Raw genomic sequence first — 27,859 nt, 5'->3', positions numbered from 1 at the left:
GGGTGCCGCGCAGTCAGTGCCCGAGATACCCCAGCAGGAAGCGGGAGGAAGCACAGCTTGGGGCCCCCTCGCCAGCCAGCGAGCGCGGCCGCTCTGGCCCCTCGGCATTGCTGAGCTTGTGGTCGATCAGCCTCCCCGCGGCCCCACGGGGCTGAAAACATCCATTTTAGGTGCCTGTCGGCAGCGATTAAGGCGCACAATGCTGACGGCCGCGCGGGGGGAGCCCACGGCCGGGCGGCCGGCGGTGCAGGGGCTGCCGCAGGGGGAGGACTGGCTGCCCGGCACGTCCCGGCGCGGGCGCTGCGAGGCTGCGGGGCTGTTACGCAAGGGCTGGCGGCTGCCGGGACATCCCGTGTGTGTCCCACGCCGGCTCGGGGTGGCCCCAGGCTGCTGGACTCCTGCGGACATCACCCACAGGAAAACTTCCCGCGGCTGCAGGATGCGGCTCGGCCTCGTGATGCTTTTCTCATGGTGGGTGGCAGTTGTGGCACCGGAGGCTCCCTGCTGCTGTGACCAGCCTGGTCATCTGGGCTTTGGGGCAGAGGATCTGTGCAAAGGGAGAAACTGACAGCAGCTACTCAAGTGGCAGTTCTGCTGGGCATTTTCCTTGTGGGGTTTGCAGGCACCTCCAGAGTGGGCAGCCAGCTGGGTGAGGGGCTGCTGGTCCTTTCTGCCTCCTGAACCATGGGGTTGCCAGCTTGTGGCCAGATGGGAAGGAAGGGGCAGGATGGGGAAGTGTTTCTGTACAGGCAGAGGCCAAGCTTGCCTGTCCCGCTAATCACAGTGTCCTACTTGGTGTCTGCATCAAGAACGGGGCTAATCCTAATCCAGGGCAAGGATAAAGGGCCACAGGTGCTGCATGCCAGGGAGCCACGTTCTGCTTGGCACTGGCCAGGATGCCTTGGTTTAGTGCCCTAAGCCCCCAGGTCAGGCTAGCTAGCCCAGTTCCAGCCAGCCCAGTTCCAGTTCAGGCTTAGCTGGACCTGCCCTCCAGGATGGAGCCAGAGCTGCTTTAGGGCCTTGATGTGCCCACTGCTGCCAGGGATGCCCTTTCAACCCCACTGCTGCCAGCACAGCAAAGGACAAACAGAGCTCACGTTTCAAGTTGTGTGTGGCTTTTCAACCCCATCAAATAGCTTTATTCACACAAACGTTCCTTAATTTACAAAGCCTCTGCCATTCATACACATCAGGGGATCCACAGTGTTCAAAAAACTTAAATAGAACGTTTCATACCAACCCAAGAAAACCAAGTACAAAAAATATTTATATAAAGTTGTTCACACATAGGTCCTAGATAACCAGCTTCTGTGCAAAAAAAGAAAAAAAAAAAAAGAAAAAAAAAGAAAAATACAGATTCATTTACTAATGTTATCTTTAGTTAGGAGTCTGGGTTTAAGCCTTCTGCTCTTGCTAGCTCAGCACAGGAGCTGTGGGGAGCGGGGAGAGCTCTCGACAGGGCTGGGGCAGCCACGAGCCCCCGTCCTGGGGCTCACCCAGAACCCCACTGGTGTGGTAGTGAAGCAGCTCACCCTGCGAAGCTGCTGTTTTCTGCTGGGTGAGTGAGCTGAAGGTCCATGTTGGCCTGGGCAGCTGCTGGGAATAGGTGCCAGGCTGGGGCCACCAGGCACTCCCGTGTGGCCCCTGTGAGCTCTTCTAGCAGCCTAGACACCCTCAGGGCTAAAAGCATTTGGGCAGGCTGCAGAGAAGTGATCTGGCAGATCACAGCTGGAAGAGAGCAGCTCCCTGCACTTCCCTTCCAGCTACACCCACCAGACACCCTGCCCTGAAGAGAGAAATGCTTCTGGACACGAAGGGCCCACATGCTGGATGTGCCTGTAGCCAGCTGAGGAGCACAGGAGCCACTGGCACAACTCCTCCCACAGCAGCAGCACAAGCACTGGCTGCAGCCCGGCGCAAAGGAAATGGAGCTCTGCTTTCCCAATGGCTGATGGGATGGGGCTGTGAGGAGTGGAGCGCTGAGCTCTGCTCACCCATCCCATGCCAGCACTGCCAGAAAGGGGACCAGGAGCACCCTCGCCCTGGGCAGCTGTAGTGTGAGGCTTGGGCAGCACAGGCCTGGGATAAGGAAGGAAAGCAGCAGCTTTTCCCTGTTCTCCCGACCTGCAGAGAGCCCAGGGAAACAAATCCCAGTTTGTGCCCTGTGATGCTTGGCAGGCTTAAACCCAGACTCGTACTGAACATGGAGGAGACAGACACTGCACACAACGGAGGATTTCCACGACGATGGTAACGCTTGCTTTACATCTTATTGCTCCAGAAAGGCTCTGCTGGGAGCCTGTGATATGTGAAGGAGCTGGGTCCTGAGGAGTAGAGGAAGACCACAGGGGTAACTCTTATCTGTCACTAGCACTGCTGAACCTCAAACACAGCAGCAAGGGGATATAGGGGAGCTAATCTAACCCCTCTAGGCTACAGCCACCTCTGCTTTCCTCCCCATGGACCAAAGCTGGCCGGGAGATCCCCGTGACACCTGCGTGACGCCGGTGGTGTCGGCCTTGCTGCAGGCTGGTGCAGATAACACAGTTCCCAATCCTCCTGAGGCTTGGCTTGTTCCCCCCACCCACCCCACATCCCTCTTGTAAACAGCAAAATCAGAAGTAAACAGTTTCATACAATCACTCCCCAGGCACGGGCACCATCTGGGGCCAACGAGCCCAGAGAGTTCTGCAAGGGGGGCTTGGCTCCCCCCACACCAACCAGCTACCCCCAGCACCTGGATGCTCAGCTTCACTGCAGCCAGGAAGAGACAGACACCATGGCCCTGGGCTGGGAAACGGGCCACAGGCTCGGGGCTGCTTTCTTAAACTTGGATTTTCCCAGCAGTGCATCCTGGTGCCAAACATCCACAGCAGAGGATGAAGTTTGGCCTGCAGGGGCTGGGCAGGTGAGACCCAAAAGACCCACCCGGGAAAAGACTACACATTCTTCATCCCACACCATATGCAGGTTTGAGCTGTTCCCACCTGGTTCTAGAGGGAGTGCTGGTCTGGGCCAAAGTAACTAAAGGAGAGATGTGGGGAGCTGTAAACACAAGGCAGGTTCCTATATAGTCTGAGAAGTTGAACACAAACAGCAGCAAAATCAGAGAGAAATGCTCTTAAAAGGACAAACTAATCAGGGAAACATCCACGTTGGCCAAAGGCTAGCAGCCCTAGGGCTCCTCCTTGGAAGTGTTTGCTAAATCCTAAGTAAGGCACTACGGTCTAGCTCACTAACATCAAGCTGCTTGAAAAACACATCTGCAATGCAAAAGCTGAGGTGGAGACGTGTGGTTTGAAGATGGCCTGAAACAGCAGTGGACCAAGAGGGCTGACCCTCCCAGGGCCTACTGGACTCCTGTCCTGAGAAGAAAAGGGCAATCCACTCACTGCCTTCCAGCGTCACCTCCTGCCCTCTTACTGCACCCGTTCAGGCCAGGGTTCAGTTAGAACAGCTGTGACAGGAGCAAAGGCTCTGCCAGGTGGAGGAAGGATGGTCCAGTGATCAGGGCACTAACACTGCACTTGTGAGTAAATGGTTCACTCTCCCCTTCCTGTGGGATGCAGCACAGGAAGCTGCAGGAATCCCACCCAGCTGCAGCCCATAGAAGCATCCCTAGGGACAAACAGTAGCACAGTGTGAGAACAAGGGCTTGGCAGTGCATCTGTGCTGTCCAAACCTTTACAAGCCACAGACAGCCAGTCTGGAGCCTCCTGGTCCTCCTAAGAAGGACCAGGCCTTCCTGCAGCCACAGCTTTAGTTTTGTGTCCTGGAAAAGATGGAAGAGAAGAACGAAGCCCCTCCAGCCCCTTTCCCTGCTCTGCCTGAGCCCACCTGAATTTCCTCCATTTCCATTCATTCCTGTGAGGTCAGGATAGTACACTGAGGAGATACATGGAGGTGCTGCCAGTTAGGAACCTTCCAGTGACAGCAGAGAAAAGCTGCAGGCAAGGAGCAGTTCCCAGAGCCAGGGATGAGGGGACCAGGGGGACCCTCTCCTGCTCGTGGCCACGGCCAGCTCCAGACTGAGCACCCAGACAGCTCAGCAGTGATGCTGGGTCAGACTAGCCCACTTCCCAAAGCACTGCTGGTGATTTCACCTGCAGAGAAACATTTTGGGTGGTTCAGAAGCTGCAGGGTGGAGAAGAGGTGGTGCTTTACAATGCATTTACAGTGAGCAAAGTCTAAAGATCATCAACACAGGGCAGCCCCAGAAAATGAGTTTTGCTTTAAATATAGGCTAGGAAATAGAGTTTAAGTGCTCAGCCTGAGGTTCCAATGTCCTGACCTGAGCTGTACTGTACTGTAGCCTATCCTGAACAGCAGCATTGCCTTTTGCTTCCTGGAGATCATCAGCTAGCAGGGAAGTGTCCTGTGGGAGGCTAAAATCCAGCTCTTGACCCATTGGGCCAAACCTCCTTCTCTCCAAAGTATTGTTCCTATTGACTGAAGTTTGGCATTAAATGGATCAGAGCAGTGGACTGCTTTCTGTTTCTCTTGTACTCGGATGATGTCAACCTGAAAATGTACTCAGCAGCTGCCCAGTTCCCTCTGTATAGAAAGACAGCAACAAAGATGATCATGAAATCCAGCTTGGGAAGACCTGCTTTGCCAAATGGCTTTCCAGCTTGTTTATCCTACTCTATCCCAATGTCAGCTGCTCACAAGCCTGGGCAGCACCACCTATTCAGGAGCTGCCTGGCTCTGAAGTTATTGAGCTGCTTGCAACATGTGGTCCAAGAGACTCATTTTTCCTAAAGCACAGCACTCCCAGTGCAAACCTAGCCACCGCTTTGCTCCCATTTTCCCTAGGCAAAATCAATAGCTTTGAACCCCAAACCGTGCCCAGCTGGACTTGGAGCTGGTACCTGGCAGCACACCTCACCATGAGGCTGCTGAATCCCACTTCCTTATGGAACCACATCCCTAGAAACATCTACTGAGTCAAAGAGCAGCACAGGAGACACGGGGAGGGCTGGGCAAGGCAGCTCTGCTCTCTGATCTTGTTTCAAAGTCTCGTGAGTGACAGCTGCCAGCTCGTGTTCTTCCACAGGCACCTGCAGCCCCCTCCCACACCCCCGCAACACCCTTCCCAACACAAAAATTAACACCCAAATATTTCACATTGCCAGAGATCCTGCAGACCAGGGATCTTCTATATCATCATCTTCCCTTATCTTTGACTTCCTTGTTGCACGTAAATAATGGAGATGTTGGGTCCCTGGTAAATAAATCTGCAAGAAAAAACAGGAGAAAGAGAGGTCAGGTTTGTCAGTGGTTTGTCTCAGTTATTACATTGTGACTGCAGGCATTGGCTCCTGGATGGAAGGGGTGTAGGACACCACTCCTGCCACCTGCCCACTTACCCCAGTCAGCCCAAAACGGGTGCTGCCACACCTCTCTACTGCCCAGTGCTTTGGCTATCGATCCAGACAGGGACTCAGCTCAGTTTACAGTCAGTTTTATCCCAGAAGGACTCTGACAGCAGTGCATGGAGCACACTGCCAAGGACAGCACACATCCAGCTGCCCCAGGGCGGGGGCTGAGCTGGGACAGGCTGGCTGGGGCTGAGCATCTCCTCACACCCCCACAACACAGCCCCATCCCACACAGCTTCCCGCAGTGACAGTCCTGCTGGAACAAGGACAAGTGTTCCCACAGCAGAGCCTGGCCTTGAGAGTCCATGTGATGTGTCTGTGAGTGCTGGCTCCATGCACTCCACAGGAAAGGTGGAACAAGCTGCAACCCCAGAGATGCCCTGCACCACCTGCCTGCTGCGTCAGCAGCAGCTCAGGCATCGTGAGTGGCTCTGCAAAAGGTGAGTAAAATCCAGGCTGGTGCAACTGGAAGCAGAGCAGGAGAGGTTCGCAGCTCAGCCTACTCAGTGCCAGGGATTTTACAGTTTAGAGTTTTAGAGTTAGATTTGCTGCATCAGTCCTTGCTTTGGCCAAAGCCTCAACACACAACAAGCCCCATGGTCCCTGTAGCAGCAGTGGTGCTGCACCCATTCATCCACAGCCCTGGCACCCCATGGTCCCTGTAGCAGCAGTGGTGCTGCACCCATTCATCCATAGCCCTGGCACCCTCCTGTCCTCCGAGCTGAGGGACGTGGGAATGCTCAATGCTGCACATAAGCTACCAGCATTTTCCACACAGTTTATTTGCAACCCAGAAAATTCCCTGTGGACAGCAGAAGAACAGCACACCTATGTACACATGATGTCACTTCTGTACTGAAAATACATCCTTTAGGATGTCCCAAACTCAAGGAGGCACCAGCAGAGCCAAGGGCAGTGGTTGTGCTGGGAAGCAGTGGGGGGGGGGGGGGGGGGGTCCATGAGGTCTAAACTCAGACAGTTTAAAAAAAAGTGAGGGGTGGATTTAGCTCCCAGATTCAGCAGGGGCAGGTCCCAGCCCACCAGGGATGGGCGAGGGGCTCTGCAGAGACACCAAGGGAGCAGTGGGAGAGACCCGCTGCAGAAAAAATGCTACTGCCCAGCAAATTACTCCAATACCTTAGCCCTAGGAAATCTCATTAAAGAAATCCCTGCCTGAGAAACACATTTCTAAAGGACAAGGCTGCTCAGAGCAGAAGGCAAGGTCGTGGGCACACTCCTTTCCAGGAGAGGTTAACCAAAGGGATGCCACTTTTGCAGGCTGCCATCAGAATAAAGCCTTTCTGTTTGAGGAGGCGAGAGGCACACAGACATCAGGTCAGGGCAAACACACAAGGATTCTTCTGGAAGGTTTCTCCTATTATGCAGCTTCGTTAGCAAGTAGGGCAGGGTTTCTGTTTGTGCTTCCCTGGAGTAGGAACATTATCAGGGAAGGCGCTTGCTTGAGCAGCCCTGAGCTCACTGCTCTGAGACAGGAGAGCTCGCCCCACTGACGCACGTTTTTGCAGGGGCTTGTTCAAGAGCTTTTAATCCCTCCACTGATGCCACTTATAGCTTTAATCAGCTCGAATGTTCATTTGGCATCAGCAGGACGTGAACCAGCAGCCCATGGAGTCCTCACCCAGCACACAAGATGACTCCAAAGTGTGGGTCACAGAGGGGCGGTGGCAGTGGGGTCTGCAGGGCAGAGAGGACTCAGAGCAGAAGAGGGAGAGCTAACCCAGCAGCTCCTCGTGTTAACCATGTCATCTGCCCCTGCGTGGGAACACAGAGTGCAAGGGAAGGGAGCCGAGTGCCTGATTTATCTCCTGAGCCTTCCCTCATGCTCTGTACTTGCGATGCATTCCTTGGGTGCATCATTAAATCCAACTGCAGTGACCTCCCCCAGAAGGCAAAGCAGGGGTGACAATGAGCAAACACAAACACCAATACAACTGGCCAGAGGTGACATGGTCTAGGGTCACCCTCAGGGCTTCATTTCACCCCAGGGAGAATCAACACTGTCCAGAAGGGTGTCCCCACTCCATGGGTGGCCCCTGTGATGCTGCATTCACTGCTAAGAGGAACTGACCTTGCTTTTACTGTCCTGTGGCTTTTGTCCATGCCAAGATCCACAAACCACACTGAAAACAGCCCAAAGTCAAAACCAACATTGTTTTAGGAATGAAATTGCTGTCCTTTAGCAGGCCAGTGAGTAAAACTTGAGCTGAGTGATACGAATAGCCAAGATCTAACTTGATGCAGCAGTCCCTGCTCACTGACAGCTCTCAGAGCTGCTGCTGTGTCCCCGATCCCTGTCCTTCCTTCAGCTCTGAAATTCCACAGGGCAGCAGTTTATCAGCAGTGCTGGGGGTGGTTGGGCACAGCACCAGAGAGCTCTGGCCAGGGTAGACACCATCATGCAGGGTGAGCAGATAAGCTTGTTCAGCATCAGCTCCTGGTGCACGTGTAAAATGCAAAGAGCAGAACAATGCAAATACAAACAGCCACTTTCAGCTGAAACTGGAATAATCAAACCCAGTGAGAGAGGAGTGCTGGAGAGAGCCAGACTGGCCACAGCTATTGAACACCTTTCTGCTCATGACAGCCCCTGAGATGCTGCAGCCTGCACAGATTCTTGCCATTCATCTTGAGCATCCACCCAAAATCAGACCAACTATTTTATCCACAGTGAAAAGATAATGGAATACAAATCTACCAGAACAAGCTGCCTCTACACTGATCACAACCATTGTCGTTTGATGTCCTGTGTGAATCGAAACCACACAGTTTCTTAAACACATAGCTGTCAGTGGTGGGTGATGTTGTACTCGCCCTTTGTGTTTCTGTGGCCAAGGCCCCCGTGTCACTGCAGGGAGCAGCAAAAGGCCACACTGCCACCGTACCCTTTTCCTCTACAGCCTGCCTAAGGGTTGCACAAAGCCACCCCATCAGAGGATCCCACCAGAGCAGCATCTCTGGGAGGCCCCTCACCATCCCCAGGGAATCTGGAGAGCAACGACAAAATGACATAAAAAGACATGTTCACATTGCAGGAAAGGAGAATCATTCCAGCTTTCCAGTGCTGGGAATGAAGGGTGAAATACTTCCCAGTGGGCAGTGCAGTTAGCGCTGGGCTATCACAAAAAAGACCCATCAGCAGATACCCAGCACAACCCAGCCACTCCCTAATTGTACTAGAAAGGCTTTTGTCCTCTTTGCCCAAAAGGCAGCTTTTGCCAACAACTCTAGAGAGCTGTAGATAAACTTGGCTTTATCCAAACGTTTGCAGAAGGTAGGGAAGAAGTGTTCAAATTAAAAAGAGAATACCTTTGTTTTCCCCACAGAAATGCTGCCACCTCTGCTGGAACGATTTGCATCAGTGCCACTAGCAGTGGGAAAAGCAAGGAGATAATGAGTTATCTCCACCTCAGGCAGCCCGGTGTCCAGCAAAACCCAAGCCAAAACCACTTTCCTGTCTGAGAACTGACATTTTCTATCTGCATTTTGGCAGGGTAACAGAGCATGAAGCTCTCAGGTGCATGCAGCATCCGTGGCAGAACTAAAGCCGAAGCTGCTGAGACATGAAGCGAAATCTGAAGAGGTCAGTGGCATAGCAAAGAATAAGCAAAAATCCAATTCCCTGGGTCAGGGAGGGTTACAGTTTTCCAGGTTATGACATGAACCAAGGCTGAGCAGGTCTGAACTGTCCTGGGGAAGAACCCACTGCATGACCCAGCACAGCAAAGCTACACGCCAGTGCCACAAATAAGTTGCGAGAGGTTACGTGAGTTTCTCGGTCAACTAAAATTACCTGAGAGCAGAATTCAGGCTCTGCTCTAAATCCCATTTTAAGCTTCTCAAGCAAGTTTCCAATTTAAGATTTGCATTTAATAGCAGTCAGAAGAAGGCTGATTTGAATACACAAGTACACCAGGAAAACCATACAGCAAAGTGAAAGGTATATTCTGGCTGCCCCACGAGTGAGGCAGAGGAGCACTGTGGGTTTGCAGGGAACATATGGCCGGTGCTGGGCTCTATCTGGGCCAGGCGACCACGCTCCATGTGCCAGGTTGGGTTATGTAAGAGCATCCCTGGCCGCTGCAGCTGTGTCACCACGGAGCCATCGGTGCAGACTCACGGATGGACTGCGGTGGGGGGGCTGCAGGAGGCAGCTTGGTTTGAGCAAACAGCCGCGGGGTAGGACTGTCCCCTCGGTGTTTGTTATCCCTTCATGTACTATTCCGCAGATCTGCGCAGGATGAATTTCCCCCGAGGCCAGGGGCTGGTTACATAACGCAGCAGCATCGTGTCAGCACAGAGCCAGCGCAGATGGCAGAGCCCGGCCTGACCCTCCACGTGTGACAGAGCTGCTCCCACAGCCCCACGCCTCGCCCCGGGGCACAGGGCAGGGTGTCTGCTCTTGCCCTGAGGCTGGAGCACACCCATCTTAAGGGCTCTCATTTGCACAGATTCACTCCCCCACCCTAATCCCAGCCCACACTTGCACCGGGACCAGTATCCAGCCCCAGGCAGCACTGCTTGAATCAGTTACTCGCACTTGAGAGCGGTGTTAAATATTTTGTGCGTGGAAGAGTGCAGAGGGGATGGTCTGTGGACCAATTTGGACAAACCAACAGAGAAGAACAAGACCCATCCAATGGATCTTTTCATTTCCATCCCTATTTCTCCACAAACAGAACACAGTGTACCTGGGCACACAGAGGGAGGGGGGGGTCAGGCCCCACAGCGTTTTCCATAAGCTCAGGAACCCTCAGGTGGCAGCAATGAGGGGTTTTAGCAAAACTTGCCAAAATACCTCCACCTTCCCCACTGCCTGCTGCTGGGGGCTTGCTCTCAGAGCTGGACAAGCACACAGCCAGCAGCTGAGGGCTGGTGCATGCTGGCCAGGGACATGATTTCCTCCCTCTCTGCCCTCTTGCATCCATGGTCAGCTCCAGTCCAGCTGGCTGTGTGTGGTTTTGGGATGAGGTGAGGGCTGGACCCAAGCTGTGATGGCAGCACCTGACACAGGCAGGTTGTCAAAGATCTCCTGGGACTAGTGATGGGCAGGCAGCTCTGCAGGAGCCTGAGAAAGGATGTGGGCTGGAAAGATGTCAGCCTCACCCCTGGTAATCTGTAATTCTTCAGTTTCATTGAAATGTTTGGCTGGGAGAATCCCTAGTAACAGCTTCTGTTTACAGACAGCTTTGCCATGTAGGCAACACCTCCCAGTCCTTCTGTGTCACTGGTGAGGGACACTGCCAGCTAAAAACCACATTCCAGACCATGTGTGACCACCCAGGCCTCAGGATCAGGACCTCTGAGCTTGAGACTGTTTAGCAGGGGGGGAGAAGGGAGGGGACTCTGGACAGAGCTGAGCTCAGTCTGAGCAGAGCTGTTTTTAAGCTTCCTTCCTGAGCAGACACAGGTCTACAAACACAGATGCTGGAGACCAAAGTCCTGCCTTTAACAGGGAAATGAAACAGAGCCACAAGATGGACCCATGTGCCTCGCAGGTGAAAGCAAAGAGCTCTGTGCCAAGACAGATGTGGCACTTGGTGCTACTAACTGAGCCAGCTGGGCCCCGAGGTGTCCTGCCCAAGTGTCACACGGGAGGGGGATGGTGCTAGACAGGGAGCCCCAGCACAGACCGTGGAAATTACATCACACAGCAGAGGAGGCAGAACTGGTAGATCCCTCCCTGACCCTGAGAGAGACAGATGTCACCAAAGCTCATACCACATGCTTGCAGGTGTCTCTGCTGTGCTCCAGCCTGTCTCAGCCACCATCCGGGACCTCTGAGAAGCAAGGCTCCTGCCCAGCCCTTCCAGCTCCACTGGGCCCTTAGGCAGTGACAGGATGTGCAGCTGATAATTCTATTTCTCACCCCTACTTTATTTTTGCAGTAGAATAGGTGAAAACAACCTCAGGAGCAGTGCTCTGATGAGTCACTATAGAAATAGCTCTAGGAACATAAAAGACTCCTTTGTGTCACTACAAAGTGCACTATTGGGCCAGTGCAGCCGACAGAAATCAGACAAAAACTGCAAATCACTTACCCAGCTGCAAAGCACAGCGGTGCCCTGCCCTGAATTTAAGCAGCACATGTAACCTGGTCCATTCTGGTTTCAAGCTCAAAGGCATCAGGTCGATCCTGTGGGTTAGCAGCCAACATGTCTTTCAAGAGCTGCTTGATCCCCTCAGACATGGAAGTCCTGCGTTTCTGAGGGATGTGCAGCTCCATCTTTGGGTTTTCTAGCAGCGCTTCCCCAACGGGCACAATCTCGGTCCCCTGCTTGATGTAGGTCCCCAGCAGCTCCTTCTTGGTCTCGGCATCAATGAAGGTGATCCTCTCAATCATGGCCCAGATGATGATGCCGAGGGCGAAGATGTCAGCCTTGGCAGTGTAGTGTCCCTCCCACACCTCGGGTGCCATGTAGAAATCGGAGCCACAGGCCGAGGATAGCCAGTACTTGTTCACATTCACATTTTTGTTCTCATGCCCACCCTCCTTGCCCCGAGCGGTCAGGCCAGCACAGACCTTGCTCAGCCCAAAGTCAGCCACCTTGAGCACAGGGGTGCCAGATTTCTCAGTTATCAGGATGTTGTCTGGCTTCAGGTCCCGGTGGACGATGTGGTTCTTGTGCAGGAAGGCAATGGCGCTGGTCAGCTGCAGCATGAAGCTCTTGTTGGTGGCAGGGTCGGGCCTCCGGGACAGCACGTACTGGTTGAGGTCTCCCCCTTCGCAGAACTCCATGACGAACCACAGGTAGCAAGGCTCCTCTGCATAGCCCAGGATCCTCTCACCTGACCAAAAGGGATAAAAGAGTGGGTTTTTCAGACACATTTCAAAGTCCACGCTAACCCAGGATGGCTGAGGAACAGGTCTGGTTTATGTGGATGACAAAAATTTTGGGAATGTGACTGGGACCTATTGCAGCACCAGCAGTGATGCTGGCACTGCTGTGGCTTCATGTGCTTTGGGATCCTGTTGAGCAGGATCACACCAGCACCATGTTTATCCAAGCCCACTGCTGGGAACCAGCTCAGGAACCTCCTCCCAGCAAAGTGTAGAGAACACATCATCTTCAATCCTACCAGCAGGCCATTCTCCCCAGGCTCTGAGCAGAGGCTAAAAGCACAATTAGCAGTGAGTCTACAGGAAAAAAAAATCACTTCTGTGAATGCCTCCTCTCCCACCTAAGCTCTGCTGAAGGAGGCAAAGGCTGGCTCGTTCCATGCACTTTACTGGAACTGCACACAGGGAGTAAATCACAGCCCTTAACACTGTGCCAGCACAGTCTTGGCAAGAGTGGTCACACCAGTGTCCAAGCCCTGTGGCCCACTGGGTCTTCCCAGAACAAATCTGTGCATTTAAGGATTGCATTTGTGCTGGGGAAACTCTGCCACTTCATCCAGCTTTCATTAAGTGCCAACAAGCCTTTAATGAGAGGAAACTGGAGGCCCAAGCTGCACACAATGTTTGCTGAGTGTAATCTCAGCCACATTTGTGACTATAAGTACTCCTACTACTCAGTATTACACCCCGAACAGCTTCTTCCTTCACCAGACATCAAACTGAGCTCCTCAAGCTCAGAGCATCTCAGGCATTACTCCATAAAAGTCCTGCCTAAGGAAGGACTCTCTTGCACATCAATTAGACATGTGAAGAACACAACAGCATCATATCAGCTAATGGGGCCAAGTTTGCTTCTGGTGCTCCCCAGGGATGCCAGGATGCCCCAGGGAGCATTGGCAACAGACCCATCCCCATTAGCTGATGCCAGGAATGCAAACCCCAGGGTCAGACCCCAGGTCTCCTCCAGAGAGCACCCAGGCGATTGGCAGGGCCTGCACACACCACCAGAGCATAATTTTTCTCTAGAAATTGATTTTCTTATCCTAAAGCACCACGAGAGAGAAGCTGGAGGATACCACTCACCTCTGCCACAGCTAAAAAGTCCCACAGCTGAACTCAAGTGTTTTTGAAAGCAGTTAAATAACTCCACCCATTTGACAAAGTTGGGTTTTGTTTGAACGAAGCCCTAGAGAGCATCTGGGAAAGGAAAAAAACTTCCAGCAGCAGGTAAAGCCAAGGACTACCAGGGACACCCAGCCCTGAGCTGCACTGGTCAGCAGTCAGTGTGGGTGGGAATATTGGTTATTTGCACAAACAGTCTGTATCCATGGCTACTGCTATGGAAATGGAAATCTGCACAACAGAAGGATTTGGCCACACCTCCCCATCCTCAGCAATCTTTTGCTGAGATTAGGTCTGAAGGTTAGATCTAGGGGATGAAAGAACAGGGTGGAGTTACAGGCACTGGGTGCACCGTGGGGGTCTCATCTGGCTGGAAGGAGGCTCACCATGAAAGCCCAAGGACCAGCTGAGAGCAGCACAGGACAGCTTGGCTCTGAAGACCAAAATGCTGACCAGGAAAAGCAGCTTCTCTGGTGCAAGCCACCTTTGACATGACCTTCAGCGTGGGAGCTGAAGGAGAGGCTGCTTGTCCTGGGAGCAGAGACCCTGGCACAGCCAGGACAGGCCTGGCTCACACAGCTGCCACCACTTTGATTTGTTAAATCCCAGTGACACCACAGCAGGACACAGGGTTCAGCTTTCCTGCTCTCCTCTGCAGCCATACAGCCCCAACACAGGGAGCAGGAGTGTCTGTCTCTTCTCTGCCAGGAGTCAAACCATGACAGGGAGCATGGCAGAGCCCCACATCCCTCACACACAGCCAGGTGGGAGCATCCACACAGCACTGCTGGCAGCCCCTTGCCTGGCTCAAACACCGGCTCAGCAGCAGCCAGGACCTGCTAGCTCTGACAAGCCAAGGTTTGTTTTAAGCATAAGGAAGGCTCTGATTTAAAACTTGGCCCCTGAACGTCAGCAAACGCAGGAAAGATGACGGGGATCCAGCAGTAGCTGTGAGCACCAGGCACTTCACTTTGGGTGGAGCATTGTGAGTAGAGGCTTAAGCCAAAAGTAATATTTCCTCATTTTCTTTCTATAATCTGAAAGTGTTTTAGTTGCTAAATCATCTTCCTGCCTTCAAAACAAACAGCTTTAAACATAAAGAGCTGGCAAAGACGCTCCCTAAAGATGAGATGTTAGCAAACTGAAGACAAGCAGTCAAGAGCTGAGGAGATGCCAGTGACAGGCTGGACCTGTTCTCCATCACCAAGCCAGCATCCCCATGTGCTCCCTGCCCAAACACAGCATGGCACACACACACACTCCGTCTTTCCAGCAGCACACACACACCTCCCCCACCCCATCCTGGGGAGCTCATTAACAGTGTGCTAATTTGCTTAGCTTCACGGGGGAAATGAAAATCCAGTGAGAGCAGAAGCAGCATCCCAGTGCCCACCAGCACATGTAACCTCTGACTCCCTCTGAGCAAGGAGGCTGCACCAGAGAGATGGGAGCTGGCAGCATGGAATTCCAGGCAGTTGGAACGATGGCAACACACATAGGTGATGCCAGGGCAGCCCATGAGTGAGGCTGAGTGCTGGTGGCAGGTTGATGGCCCCACAGATGACATGGGAGGAACAGGAAGCAACACCTCATACCTGTTCACTAAGGGCAGCTCTGTCACTGTTTTAGGTTAGGAACAAGGGGGCATGTGATGTGCACAAGCACTGGAGGTGCTCCTGTGTCAGGGCTCTGAGCACATTGCACGGGTGCCTCTCTTCCAGCTCAGCAATGAGCTTTCACCTTCCTTTTCACACCCTGCCCTTAAATTTAATTACTCCGCATCTCGTTAAAATGATAAAGGTTCAGCCTCTGCGCCGTAGCTGAGACCAAACCCCGCCTTGTATCCCCACAGTTGTGCTCCCAATCCAGAAAGTCTCAGATTAATCCTGGCCGTGCCCTGAGCCCCAGCACGTTGGCACAGCATCTGCGCTGGCCCGTAAATAGCCCAGCTGCGGTCGTGCAGAATGGCACGGCAGCACAGCTCCACGGCCACCGCCGCTGCTGCCGGCAGGGAACGAGAGCGGGAGACCTGCAGGGCTCATCCTGCTCCAGCTTTTTTGTTTTGAAAATATTTATCCACGTCTATCAGACCCAAGGCTCGGGAAGGCTGCAAGCACAGGCTGCCTGGCACAACACAGCCCCGAGGGCAGGCAGAAAGGAGAATGTGCTCCAGCTTGGTTTTGGGAGTCCAACTACTCCTGTCCAGGCTGGGGATGCAGAGCCCAGCCCTGCTCCCCTCTGAGGGGCAGCCGTGGGACCAGAGCAGGCAAAGCCTCCCCACTGCTGGGAATTCAGAAGGCTCAACCCCCCCCAGAGATGGGGCATCTATGGGTCTCCTTCCCCATCTGGAGATGGGGCACCTCCAGCTACCCAAGAGCTTATCCCAAGCCAAGCCACCTCTCCTCAGGGCACACAACATGACAGAGAGGGCAGGACCCCCATTCCTGCTACAGCTGGACACACCCAAAGGCAAGAGCTGGCTCCTCTCCCAGGGAGCTGTGTGCCCTGGCTGTACAGGAATTTGGACACTGCCCTTCTCGGGGAGCCTCCCTTGGGTGGTTGTGTGAAGGAAGAGCAGGAGCTGGGATGCATGGGGAGAGCCAGGCACGTCTGGACATGTCCACCCACCAGGGACAGTCAGAGCCACAGGTTTGCTCAGAGGATGGATCTCAGGAGCTTTGCATGAACTCAGTGCCTGGTACAGATTCTGGGGGCTCAGGGGGACTGAACACCCCAAGGAGCTGACAGGAATCCTGGCACACAAGTTTAGGGAAGGAAGGATTGGGGGATTGGCTCTGCTCACAGCAGGCTGGGAGGCACGGGGGCAGCGAGGGCACAGGGCTCCTGTATTTTTCCACATCTTCACAGCACATTGGCAAAGCTGGGTCTGACAAGCAGCCAAGGGAGCAAAGGGAGGGAGCATTTTGGAGATGTCACCATCACAACTATCGACTGTGACAGGAGAAGGTGACCTCTGACAGCCCCGTGATGCTGCTGAGGGACCCCAGGGGAAAATGAGGGTATCAGCGTGGGCTACAGGCATTAGTGCTTCCAGGGCTGCTCCCATGGAGCCAGAAACTGGGGGGACACAGGGACCTAAAGCTGTGAGAGCTTGAGCCATAACAGGCTGCAGCCTTGGGGTGCTCAGAGATGGGGAGCACATTGGGCAGAGAGGGGGAGATGTCCCCTTGGTGTGACTGGGGCAGTCACAGGCTGTGAAGGTCCCCAAGGGGGTGTGTGGGGCCTGTGGCACAGGCCAGGGGAGCAGATGGAGCCTCAGGATTTGGGGTGTAAGGGAGGACAAGTCAGTGCTGGCCAGGGGTCCAGCACATGGGGATGTTCCCCAAGGGTTAGGTTTGAACCTGGAGGTGGCAAGAGGATCCCTCAGGACTGGGGGCGGGACTGCAGGGCACACGGAGGGACCCCACTGGCATTGCTGCAAGACATGGGTGGGGCTTAGGGAATGGTTTCCTGGGAGCATCCAGCAGGAAAGGGAGAGTGGAGGGGATGGCACAGCATGGGGTCCAAAACAAGGGTCCCTCAGGTGTGTTCAGGGTGAGTGGCAGCAAAGAGACCCTGTGGGGAGCCCGGCAGGGACAGGACAGAGATGGGTGATGGGAGCAAGCCTAGAGCAGATACCCCAGAGAGAGAGGACCCCAAGCGTGCAGGGGTGATGGGTGCTCAGGGGCACTGCGGGGAGAGCCTGGGGTGGTTCCACTGGAAATGCAGCGAGTCAAGGTGGGAGGAAGGGCATTGTGAGAGCTGGGGAGAGCTTTGGGTGCTCTTAAGCACAGGCAATGCCCAGGAAGGATTTGAGCAATAGGGTGATGGGTAGCAAGCGAGGGCAGCAGCAGTGCGTGAGGTGTGGGCACTGTGGAAGGGTGTCCATGAAGAAGGGAGACAAAACCAGGATGTCCTGCATGGGCCTCCCAGCAGCCCCCTGCTCTGGGGGTGTAACCTGGGAGCGGGGCAGGAGGGTCCGGGCGTGGGGGTCACTGATGGCAGCAGGGAGGTGGCAGATCCAGGCGCTCAGGGGTGGGATGGGTGACACGGGAGTCAGGGACAGGGCCCCCGGAGGCCCCGGGCGTGGGAGGCAGCCCGGGAGGGCGCCGGGGCCGAGCCGGGGCTGCCCGGGGGTGCCGGTACCTTTGAGGGAGGTCTCGACGAGGCGCAGGTAGAGCTGGCTGCGCTTGTTGCCGTGGCTCATGCGCTGCCCCAGGCCGTGCCGCTGCAGGACGCACTCCTCGAAGCGCACCACGTTGGGGTGCTGCCGCCGGAGGCTCGTCAGGGCCCAGAACTCGGCCAGCGCCAGCTCCACGTTCTCGGGAGCGTCGCAGCGGATCCGCTTCACCGCCAGCCGGGCGCCGCTGCGGCCCGACACCGCCTCGTACACCACGCCGTAGGCGCCGCGGCCGATCTCGGCCAGCAGGCTGTACCGCGGGCTGCCGCCGCCGCCGATGCCCGGCCCCGCCGCCACCGCCGCCGCCATGGCCCCGCGCCGCGTCGCCCGCCGCCGCCGCCCCATCCTTTGTGTCCCGCGGCGGCCGCCGTCCATGGCCCCCCCCGCCCCGCGTGCCGGGCAGCGCCGCGCGGGCGAGGGGGCACGCGCCGATGCCGCCGCCGCGCCGCGGGGCGGAAAAGCGCGCGCTGCCGGCCGCTTTAAGCGCTGGGCCAATCGCGGCCGCGCGGGCCGAACCACCGCGGCGCCGGGGGGGGGCGGCGGCCGCCGCGACGGGGCTCGGCCTCTCCCCGGTGCCGGCCCCGTACTCGGAAATGGAGGTCCGGGTTTCCCGCCCCGGGCGCGGTAACCGGGTCGCGGCGCCGCCAGCGCGGCTCGGCGCGGCCGGGGCTCAGCGCGGCGGCAGGCCCCTCCCGCTCCCCCGCCACGGTGGTACGCGCCGCGCCGGTGTAAACAGGCCGGTCATGGGGGCCCCGGCGTCCGCCGCGGGTCTCCCCCGTCCGTCCCTTCCCTCCCGCTGCGGCCCGGGGAAGGCGGTGCGGGCTCGGGCCTGGCCCGCGGGGCTCACCTGGGGAGCGGCGGCGGGGGCTCCGGGCCGGGCGCTGCGCGGCGGCGAGTGAATGGGCGGGGTGGGGGAGCGGCGGCGGCGGCAGCGGTGGGATAAGAGCGTGGCCGCGCGCCCTGACGTAACCCCTTATGTAACGGCGGGGGGTGACCCGCCCCCAGCAGCCCCCTCCCACCGCCCCGGGACGGGCGGTGCGCCGGGAGGGCGGGATGCTCCGGGATGGGTTGGGGGGAGCGGTGCACCGGCGGCAGCCGTGCGGTACCGGGGGTTCGGGTGCACCGGGGAGGGCTGTGTGTGATGCCGCCGTGGGGGGTGATGCTCCGGGACGCGGTGATGCACCGGGGAGGGGGGCGGTGCACACGTTGTAGGTGATGACCCGGCGGGAGGTGATTCCCCGGGGACGGGGTGGTGCCCCGGGACCCAATAAATCCTCGGCGCCCGGTAAATCCCCGGGATGCGCTGCGCCGGCGGCAGCCGCCCGGTGCTGCATGTTCGGTGACCTGGCGCTGTGCAGCCGCACCGGGAAGGGGGGATTGAAGCTCGGGGCCGGTTTCACAGCTCCGGCAGCATTTGGGGGCCCTTCCCGGCCACCGCGCTCACCCCGACGGTTCGACCCCACTGCCGGGGATCACCGGGCAGTTTCCAACTGGAAGTTCCCCGGGAAAGTGGCTGCGATTTCGAGAGGATGCCTGCGAGCCGGGACCGAGGGTTTTGGGGGCAGCCCAGGCTGGCGCGGCACCCAGCGGGTGTCCGTGTGGTGGAACAGGCACTGGCCACCGAGAGCGGGACGCGGCGACCGCCCTACGCCGGGACCCCGAGGGGCGGCGAGGGCCGGGGGAGACCGCGGGGCTGCAGCGTGTCCCCCCGCGATGGCCGTGTCCCCGCGGGGTTGAGTCTTGGCTGGTTTGGTGGCGTTTCTCCTGCGAGCAGGAGTGGTGAACCACAGAGGTCCTTGTCCCACGCACCGTCCCAAAATTGCTTTTCGCTCCCCGGGCCGCGGGCATCCCCAGGATCCGCTCACTCCGGGCTGCCCGGAGGTCTCATCCTATCCCGGCGCTGCTGGCAGCCCCCGGGCTCGGGGCTTTGCACGCCGCCGTCCCGCTCCTCGTGGGTTCGGGGAGGGAATGAGGATCCAACCCAAATGTGCTTTTCCAGCCGCCTCTCCCGCGTTCTCCTGCCCCCCGCGCGGTGCCGTTGGCAGCGGCCGGTCAAAGACAGCGTCTGCAGAGCCGGTTCACGGGGGAGCTCTCAAAATCCCCAGGTTTCTTGACCCGCTGCTGAGCCATGTGGCGCCACGCAGCCCCGGCACTCCCGGCTGCGTCCCGCTGCTCCCCCCGGGGAAGGAACGATGACCCCCGGAGCCACCGGCGACTCTAATGCGGGGCTGCCCCGCGGTGTCACGGCTCCGGCTGCAGCTCCTGCAAGTGCTTTGACCTCAATTTGTTTTTAAACGGAGCCACTCCGCCTCCCGGGGAGGCCGCGGGGGTCGTGCCGCAGCCCCGTGCCCCCGGTGCCGCTCGGCAGCCCGGAGCGCCGGTGGCAGCGGCGTGACTCGCCGTGTTTACGAGAGCGCCGCTTCTCGTGCCTCCGTGGAGTGGCACTTGTGCCTGCTGCCCACGCAGGGAGGTCACCGTGTGCCCGCCTGGGCAGCGCTGACCGTCCCCTGCTCCGGTGCTCCCTTTGCCCGCTCCGGTGCGGTCCCGCTGGATCGGAGCTCCCGCGGGCGGTGTGGAGCGGAGCCCCGGGCATCGCCCACCCCGCAATCCTCCCCGTGTCCCGCAAAATGCATCTGAACACCTCCCTCTCCTGCTTACGGCAAGGCCAGGCAGGAGTGCAAACGTTCTGAGAGTTTCTGGGAAAGCCCTGTCCCTGCATGGGATGAAGCTGACCGTGCTGCAGAAGCTCCCGCCGGCAGCTCTGGGTCGCGGTCCCTGTGCTTGGGGACAGCCCCGCCGGCTGGCAGAGCTTGTACCAGCCGCAGGGGCGATTTACCCCACCCCGCGTGGGGAGCCCTGTCTGGTCCGGGGCAGAGTCCCTCGGGGGGGCTCAGGGGCAGAGTGGCAGCGCCGTGTGACGCGAGATGACATTAACTCCCACCTGCTTCCGCGGGTGCCTGGCACGCCCGGCCCCCTCCTCGCCGAACGCGCCTTTCACTCATGTAGTTAGGAAAAGTTAACTTTTCTATTACCGCGCATTTCACTTACCCAGGCACTTAATTACCATTGTCCCAGGGAAATGTCAGTGTGACTCACAGACGCTTTCCCATTAGGAAGAGACAGATGAATATTAAGTTGAGTTGCTGGTGGGTGGGCTGGCTTCCAACTCCGCTCCCGGGGGACCCTGTCACCCTCCACGCCCTGGACCCTTGGAGGACCCTCTTACTCAGCTCAGTAGGTCTGTGGCACTTTGCTCTGGGGACAGGAGTAATTCGACCTCCCACCCGGAGCAAAGGGAAGGAGCCTTATTCCAAACGACTTTTCCCTCTGCGTCCTTGGGATTTGTTCAATCCCTATCACATGTCCCTCGTGTGCAATTACCCTGTGCGGGGAGGTGACTGCCCCCCAGGCCGCTGGGTGCATATATGCATATACACATATTCATATCAAAATAATGGCTTTGGTGTAGAAATGCTCCACCCCGCCGTGTCTGTGGTGCCCGCACGGCCATCAGTCCCAGCACCGAGGGTTAAACTGCCCGAGGGCTGCCCACAGCCCCTCGCCCAGGGTGTTGCGGTCGTTTGCAGATGCGTTCTGTTCTTCTCAGCTTTGTTCTGTGCCTGCCCAGCCCAGCACACCCCGACACAGCGAGGCGGGGCCGCGGCCGCCCTCTGCCCCTGCGGGGCCTGAGCTCCATCCCCCCTCACTGCAGCCCAGGGACGGAGGGGTGGGTTCCTCCATTGACCCTGAGGAGGATGAAGGGCTCTGCCCTCGCCCCCCACCCCCTGTGCTGCTCCCTTGGTCCCTCCGTGTTGGCGCAGCCCCAGCCTGGATGGGTTAAAATCCACCTCCAGACAAAAGCCGTGGGTCCCGCCTGCTTTTCAAGGAGCAGGGGGATGCTGATGGTCCTGATCACCAGCCCCGACAGAGGACCACGGGCACAGGCTGCCGTGGCTGCTGGGTGCCCAGCAGAGGGTCCCAGTCCTGTCGATGGCCCCCACTTCCCTCACCAGTGCTGGGAGGGCTGAGCAAGGGGGCACCAGGTCCAGCAGCTGGTGTTCGAGCTGGGAGAACAGCAGGTTGCTGGGAAACATCCCTCTTGAGCTCCGATAAAAATAGCTCCATCTTCAAGGCAAGAGGACTGGCTGCACTGCCGGCGACGCAGGGGATGTGTCTGCACCCACCGGGGTGTGGGGCCGCTGCAGGATGTCCTGTGGGGTCTGTGCCTCGGACCCCCATCCCACACGGCTGTTGTGACATGGTGCAGTGGGACAGAGATGCAGGGGCTCAGGGATTGCCTGTCATTGCCCCAGTGCTGTTCTCCTTTATCCCCAAATCAGACTTGGAAATGTGTGAGAACAGGAATCAGGGCTGAGTGAGGAAAGTGGGGGTGTCTTTTTCCCCCCACTCATCTGCCCCTGCCTCTTTGGCTCGTCTCAGTGTTTGCCCTCATGAGGAGGGGCTTCAGGGAGATGTGGAGCTGGGCTTTGAGCTCTGGCATCGCAGAGGTTGGGGGGTTTCTATGCAAAGGCTTTTTCACCTGACAGCAGCTAGGCTGGGTGGGTTGGGACATCCCTTTCCCAGGGCATGAAGACCCTCTCTCCCTTTCCGGCAGCTCTGGATGGGCGCACTTCTCTCCCCAGCATCCCACGAGGATGGTGCCTCTCCCCAGCCTGGGGAGCAGGGTGAGAGGAGGTCAGGGATTCATCTTTCCCCCTCCACCCTTCTTGGACACGATTTGAATTCGTTGTCCAGGGGTTTCACTCCCCAGCAGCCAAACCCCTCTGGGACGCAGCTGTGTGGGAAGACGGACAGACCCCATCCCAGTCCTCTGCCACCTTCCTTGTCTGGGGCACGCGTTTCGGCCCCGAGGACCGAGGCCGGGCACGTCGGATGCCTCCGAGTGGCGGGACGTGCACCCCGATTCCCGGGGCGGCCGGGGGCTGCGGGGAGGCCTCGGCGGTGCGGGCGAGCCTGCTCGGGAGGTGGCGGGGATGCTGCGGGGCTGATTATTCACAGCTTCCCTCGCCCCGATTGGCTCTGCCGCCGCGCACAGCCGGGCCCCGCCGCAGGAGGAGACTCCGTGGCCATAAAAGCGGGGTGAGAGGCAGCCGGCGGCGAGTCCGGTGGGCAACCCGGGCAGCACCGTGGGGCCACCTGCCAGTGTGGCCTTGCCACCGATGACTGGCGCAGCCTGACGCCCGCGGAGGGACGCCCATCAGCCACGACCCGTCCTGACTTGGCGAAGCGGGCGCTCGGCGGGACAGGGAGCGGCGGCAGGTAGGGCTGCCGGGGTTGTCATCCCCCTTCCATTGCGTGGGCACAATCAGGGCATCGCTCTTGCTCCCCAAAAAGCAACAGTTTAAGAACACCCCCTGAGCAGCGCTGCTAAGAGTGGCTTGTGGTCGGACTTGTGTTATTTTGGGGAGCTTCCACATGGCTGCAGGTCCCTCTCGTCCCTTGAGTGGTTTCAGAGCCCACGAGCAGCTGTCCAGAGCTCTGCTGGGGTTCATTTCTGTGCTGATGCTGTGCCTGCCATCCTGGCAGCAGAATCACCCAGAGCTTGGAGGGGCAAAGGGAGTGGGCAGAGAGGGTGGGGGGTTCTCTCTCCCCCTTCTTGGCTCAAGCAGCAGTGTGGCTGCAGTGCTTGAGTGATTCTATTCCAAAAGTTACCAGCTTTTTTGAGAAGCCTTGTCCTGATGGTGTTTCCAGGAAATTTTTGGAGGTGAGGAAAGGAGATGTTGATTGTTCTTTTCCACCAGAACTATATGTAGGATCCAAACCTGTGGAGTTGGACCTGTGTGGGAGGAGGGATCTGCTCAGTCTGGGAGAGCTGTTCACATCCTTTGTTAGGTGTAAGCACAGGTTAGTCAAGATGGGGTCAGTCTTTGCTGTCCAACACACAGAGTCCTGATTCCTCATCCCTCCTTGGGTCACCAGGTCTGTAATTGGCCCCTGGGGTGCATGGATGCAGCTGGGGGGGTTTTCCAAAGCAAAGCCTGGTATTTGAAGACTCAAGTGGAAATGGGACAGGGGAGGAAGGGACATTGGCAGGCACCTGGCACAGGTAGAATGTGCTGAGAGTGGCCACAGAGGCTGGGACTCAGTGCTGGCATTGACAGACCCTGCCACAATCCTTCCAAGGTGTTCCTGCAGGAGGGATGGCTCCGGAGTCTTGGGCTCCTCCAGGTAACGCAGGATTGAGCTCGAACTCTGCTTTTCTTTTTCCTCCCTTTGTGTTTTCGCTTTTTTTCTCCCCGCTGCTTCTTTCCTCTTTTGTCCAAAGCCCTTTGTTTTCTTCCCCTTTTCCTGCTCCCGTTTTGCCAGTCCTTCTTATCCCAGCATCAGGAGCAGGCAGAGCACTGCTGGGACATTTGTGGCACCACCTGGACACGGTACGTTTGCAGTGGGGTGTCCCAGGATGTCCTTGGCCACGCTGTGCTCGGAGAACTGCAGCTCCCCTGAGTGCCATGAAATCCTCCGTCGGCAGTAGGGTGGCAGGGGTGGGACACGCCGTGTCTGGAGTGCCAGAGGTCTGAACTGTGCAGTGTCAGACAAACCAGCAGCTGTTCCCTGCATGGGAACATTCCCGGTGCCATCCCTGTCCCACGGGGATAGCGGCAGCGGAGGAGCAAGGGAGGGGAAGCGGGTGGGGAAAGGGAGGGGAAGGTTCCCAGGGGGGCTCCTGAGAAGCAGTTATCAGCTCTTTTTGGGAGCTTCATTCCCCCCAGTGCTGCAGCTGGCACCTACCTGTGTGGCTGGCATGTCCTCACTCCTCGGTGCGGTCTCGGTGGCCCTGACGCAATAAGGGACTGTCCCCGTGTCTCAGAGTCGAGGGCTGGCTGAGGTCCCACCGTGCCCCTGCCATCCTGGGCAGCTGCCATCCTGTTCCTTGCCACGCTGCCAGGGCACTGGGAGGATTCACGGAGCTGGTGGCTGTGCAGCCAAGGAATGCAGACAGCTCGACACACGATGGTGCAGATAATTTAAATTAAATTTTAATCTAGCATGAATTAATACTGTGGCATTAACAATTCTTCATCAGTACCAATTACAGTACATTAGCTGCTACTGCTGGAGAGCACAATAGTCTCTAATATGCGTCATTAATGTGTAACAGATCCCTCTGGGTCATGCCTTACCCACCCTAGATAAAAGCAGCAATGGAGGCAGGCAGGGGCTTGCAGCCAGTGCACCCCTTTGGGGCTGGATCTTACTCCAGGGCTATCACGGTCCCAGTGGCACTGGGATCCTGTGGCACTGCAGCTGGGGTTGGCAGTGGCCCCTCCAGCCTCATCCAGGGTCAGGTTTACCTGCAGAGCCCCTCTCCCAGCTGAGCACAGCGTCCTGGTCCATCCGCAGAGGCCAGAGGCTCCATCACAGCTCGCAAACGTCTGGAGGATGGCGATGGTGGCCTGCAGGTAGGCTTGAACCCAGAGTCCTCCTTTTTCCCCCTTTCCCCTGATGCACCAGCCCAGCAGACTTGGTGGGTGGGAGGGAGGGGAGATGAGGCTGCCCTGGTGTGGGGTACAGCAGCCTGCAGTGAGTCCCCACTGGGCCATGGCATCACCCCATCCACTCGCCACCGCAGCTCCGTTTGCTGTGGTTCCTTTCCCCAAAGCAAGGGGAAGAGCTGGTGATTCATCTGCCTGTGCCACACAGACGTGGCAATCACAGAGAAACCAATGCTGGGGAAAAAAGGGACTTTTCTTTCTAATGGTATGGTAAGAGATGGAGAGGGTAGATGGGATAGAACTGAGATGAGAGGAGATGCAACGAGATGCAACAGTGGTCCTGCCCACAGTGACTTGGTGGCCACCAGGGACTGGCTATGGCTCTGGGCTTGTGCCAAGGACCAGGCTGCAGCCAGGGTAAGGGGTCACATCTTGTGGTGTCCTTGCTGGGAGCAGCACCCGGAGGTGAGTCATGTGGGAATGGACACAGGCACAGGTCCCTCTGTATGATCCCAGGAGCAGCTCACAGATGGAGTGGTAGGTGCCCGGTGCCTGTGCAGTGGTGATGGCCCCCCAGAGCTGGCACAGGGATGGTGACAGGCTCTGTGCTGTCTTCCCCTCTCCAGGCAGCATCTGCAGGGCGAGATGGCACGGCGGGCACTGGCACTGGCACTCTGCCTGTCCCTGTCTGCGGTGGCATCTGCTGACTGTGTCACCCAGTGCTCCCTCTGCGCAGCCCAGACCCGCGGTGCCGAGAGCAGCGTCCAGCCCCTGGTGAGTGCTGGCCCCACACGGACGTAAGCCAGGGAGCCACAGCAGTGGAGTGTCACGGGTGCAGGGTGGCACAGCTGGGTGGCACCTGGTGTGGTGGTCACGGGCACCCCAGGGTGCTGGGGCTGTGCAAACTTTGGCTTCTCACCGAGCTGAGCAGCACAGTGGGCACGGACCCCTGGGCTTGGGGTGGGGTGGGAGGAAGGCAGGAGCTCACCCCGAGCACCTGTGGCCACTGTTTTACAGATGTGCCTCTGGGAATGCCAGGGCTCCTTGTCACCCGGCCCCGAGTGGGAGATGTGCAGGAAGGCGCTGGCGCTCCTGGCCCCGCTGGTGGCCCTGGCCGAGGGGACAGACCCGTCCCCACGGGAGGCAGAGGAGGATGAGGCACAGCCGGAGCAGGGTCTGGGCCCCGCAGAGCTGCTGCCGGCACCGGCCAAGCGCTACGGGGGCTTCATGAAGATGATGTCCAAGGCCAAGCTGCTGTCCCTGCTCCGCGAGAACGCTCACGGCAAGAGCGGCCTCAGCAAGAAGTCCGGGGGCTTCAGCCGCAAGCCGGGCGAGCGAGCGGCCCCCGAGGACTACCCGGGGCCGGCAGGGGACGGGGACGAAGAGCCCACGGAGGCCGGGGGGCCGGAGCTGCACAAGCGCTACGGGGGCTTCCTGCGCCGCATCCGCCCCAAGCTCAAGTGGGACAATCAGAAGCGCTACGGGGGCTTCCTGCGGAGGCAGTTCAAGGTGACCACGCGGTCGGACGAGGACCCCAGCGCCTACTCAGGGGAGGTGTCAGACCTATAGAGCCAGGCGTGGGATGGCAGCACCACGGTCCCCACACTGCCACCCCGACTGTGCCATCGCCCCCAGCCCTGTGCCCTGCCCGGTGTGGCTGGTGTCACCCTTGCCTCATTCCCTCAGGGGACCGTGAGTTCCATCCCATGTCCCTCTCTGGTTCACCTGCCCATCCTGTGCACGGAGGGGACAGTGCCACTCCTCCGGCTGCTGGCGGTGTGGCTGTGGCCCAGCCCAGGGGTCCCAGGGGCAGATTGCTGGGGACACAGATCCTCCATCCTCCCGTGGCTGCCAGAGCACAGCAGGCTCTGCAAACCACCAGAGCTGAGGTACAGGGCGGGGGGCTCCGAGCACTGGGAAGGATGAACCAGGGCAGGATCGGGGAGGTGGCTGCCGTGGCCACGGGCAGAGGTGGCTGGTGGAACCACAGCACCATCACCAGGTGCTCGAGCAGTGCTGAGCCCAGCTCCCACTCCCCTCCCCGAGCCTCTCACAGCGCCCCACCAATCCCAGCACCCACCTGGTGCCCCTGGGCTCCCCCTCCAAGAGCAACTCTAGAGGCAGGGTCTGCCCCATGCCCCAACACCCAACTCCCCCCCGCAGTCAATAAAAGGCAGATGCCAACGAAGCTGAAGCCATGCTGGGTGCTGAGCGTGCTCTGCAGGGCAGAGCAAGCACCCCAAACTGGGGCACCCAAATGGGCCAGGGGTGCTGGCTGTGAGACCTGCAGGCAGCACACAGTGGTATCCTTCCTGTGCCACAGGTGCCAAAAGGAATGTGGCGCCCCACGCACCTCTGGAGCTGTACCCTGAGGGTGACAGGGCCATCTCAGCTGAGCAAGTGCAGGGCAGGCATGCTCAGCCTGCTGCAGGGGTGTGTGTATGGTGCTGGCAAGGCACCTCCTGGAGCAGCAGGCAGGGGAGACTCCCCTGGGAATCACAGCTGCTGCCCAGCTGGGAAGGGGCAGTTGTGCTGAGGGCAGGGGGCAAACTGTCCCTTTTCTGCTCAGTGACCCCTCCAGCAGCAGCTCAGCGCTCTGGAAGCCCAACCTGGTCAGCAACTTCCCTTTTGAGTGTCTGTGTAGCCCCACATGGCAGTTCCTGGCTCTGGTGAGACACAGTTCATGCCCCAGACACAGCCCAGGCACCAGCTCCAGGTTGGGAAAGTGGGGAGGTCACTGCAGAGCACTGGAACACTCAGCTCACTCACAGCCCAGGCTGGAGCCAGCACCAAGCCTGCCTCCACACCAGTCTGGTCAGCTCCCTGCACCTAAAGATGCAGCAGGCCAGCTCCTGCCCATGGG

General features: G+C 58.1%; 2 protein-coding genes across 4 annotated transcripts; one reads left to right on the top strand and one right to left on the bottom strand.

Moving 5' to 3' along the window:
• Nucleotides 1-1,112: 1,112 nt before the first annotated feature.
• On the bottom strand, nt 1,113-18,274 carry STK35 (serine/threonine kinase 35; the record flags this gene model as incomplete). Its single annotated transcript, XM_038159395.1, has 3 exons — nt 1,113-5,237; nt 11,441-12,188; nt 17,509-18,274. Coding segments are annotated over 2 exons (1,479 nt in total), but the record flags the coding sequence as incomplete, so codon positions are not given.
• Nucleotides 18,275-18,875: 601 nt separating this feature from the next.
• PDYN (prodynorphin) lies at nt 18,876-27,765 on the top strand. 3 transcript variants are annotated; one of them, XM_038158510.1, is made up of 4 exons: nt 22,835-23,937; nt 24,862-24,963; nt 25,623-25,770; nt 26,014-27,765. In XM_038158510.1, the coding sequence occupies exons 2-4, from the start codon at nt 24,944-24,946 to the stop codon at nt 26,563-26,565; spliced, it is 720 nt and encodes a 239-aa protein (XP_038014438.1). In that variant the 5' UTR covers nt 22,835-23,937; nt 24,862-24,943; the 3' UTR covers nt 26,566-27,765. The 3 variants fall into 3 exon arrangements, with proteins under 3 accessions (XP_038014439.1, XP_038014438.1, XP_038014437.1); XM_038158511.1 differs by lacking the exons at nt 22,835-23,937; nt 24,862-24,963 and adding an exon at nt 18,876-22,822 and having other exon boundaries at nt 26,014-27,763; XM_038158509.1 differs by lacking the exon at nt 22,835-23,937 and having other exon boundaries at nt 24,225-24,963.
• The last annotated feature ends 94 nt before the right edge of the window (nt 27,766-27,859 follow it).

Source organism: Motacilla alba, chromosome 20 (genome assembly GCF_015832195.1).
Source record: "Motacilla alba alba isolate MOTALB_02 chromosome 20, Motacilla_alba_V1.0_pri, whole genome shotgun sequence".
Classification (NCBI taxonomy): Eukaryota; Metazoa; Chordata; class Aves; order Passeriformes; family Motacillidae; genus Motacilla; species Motacilla alba.
This window is presented reverse-complemented; position numbering and strand designations above follow the sequence as displayed.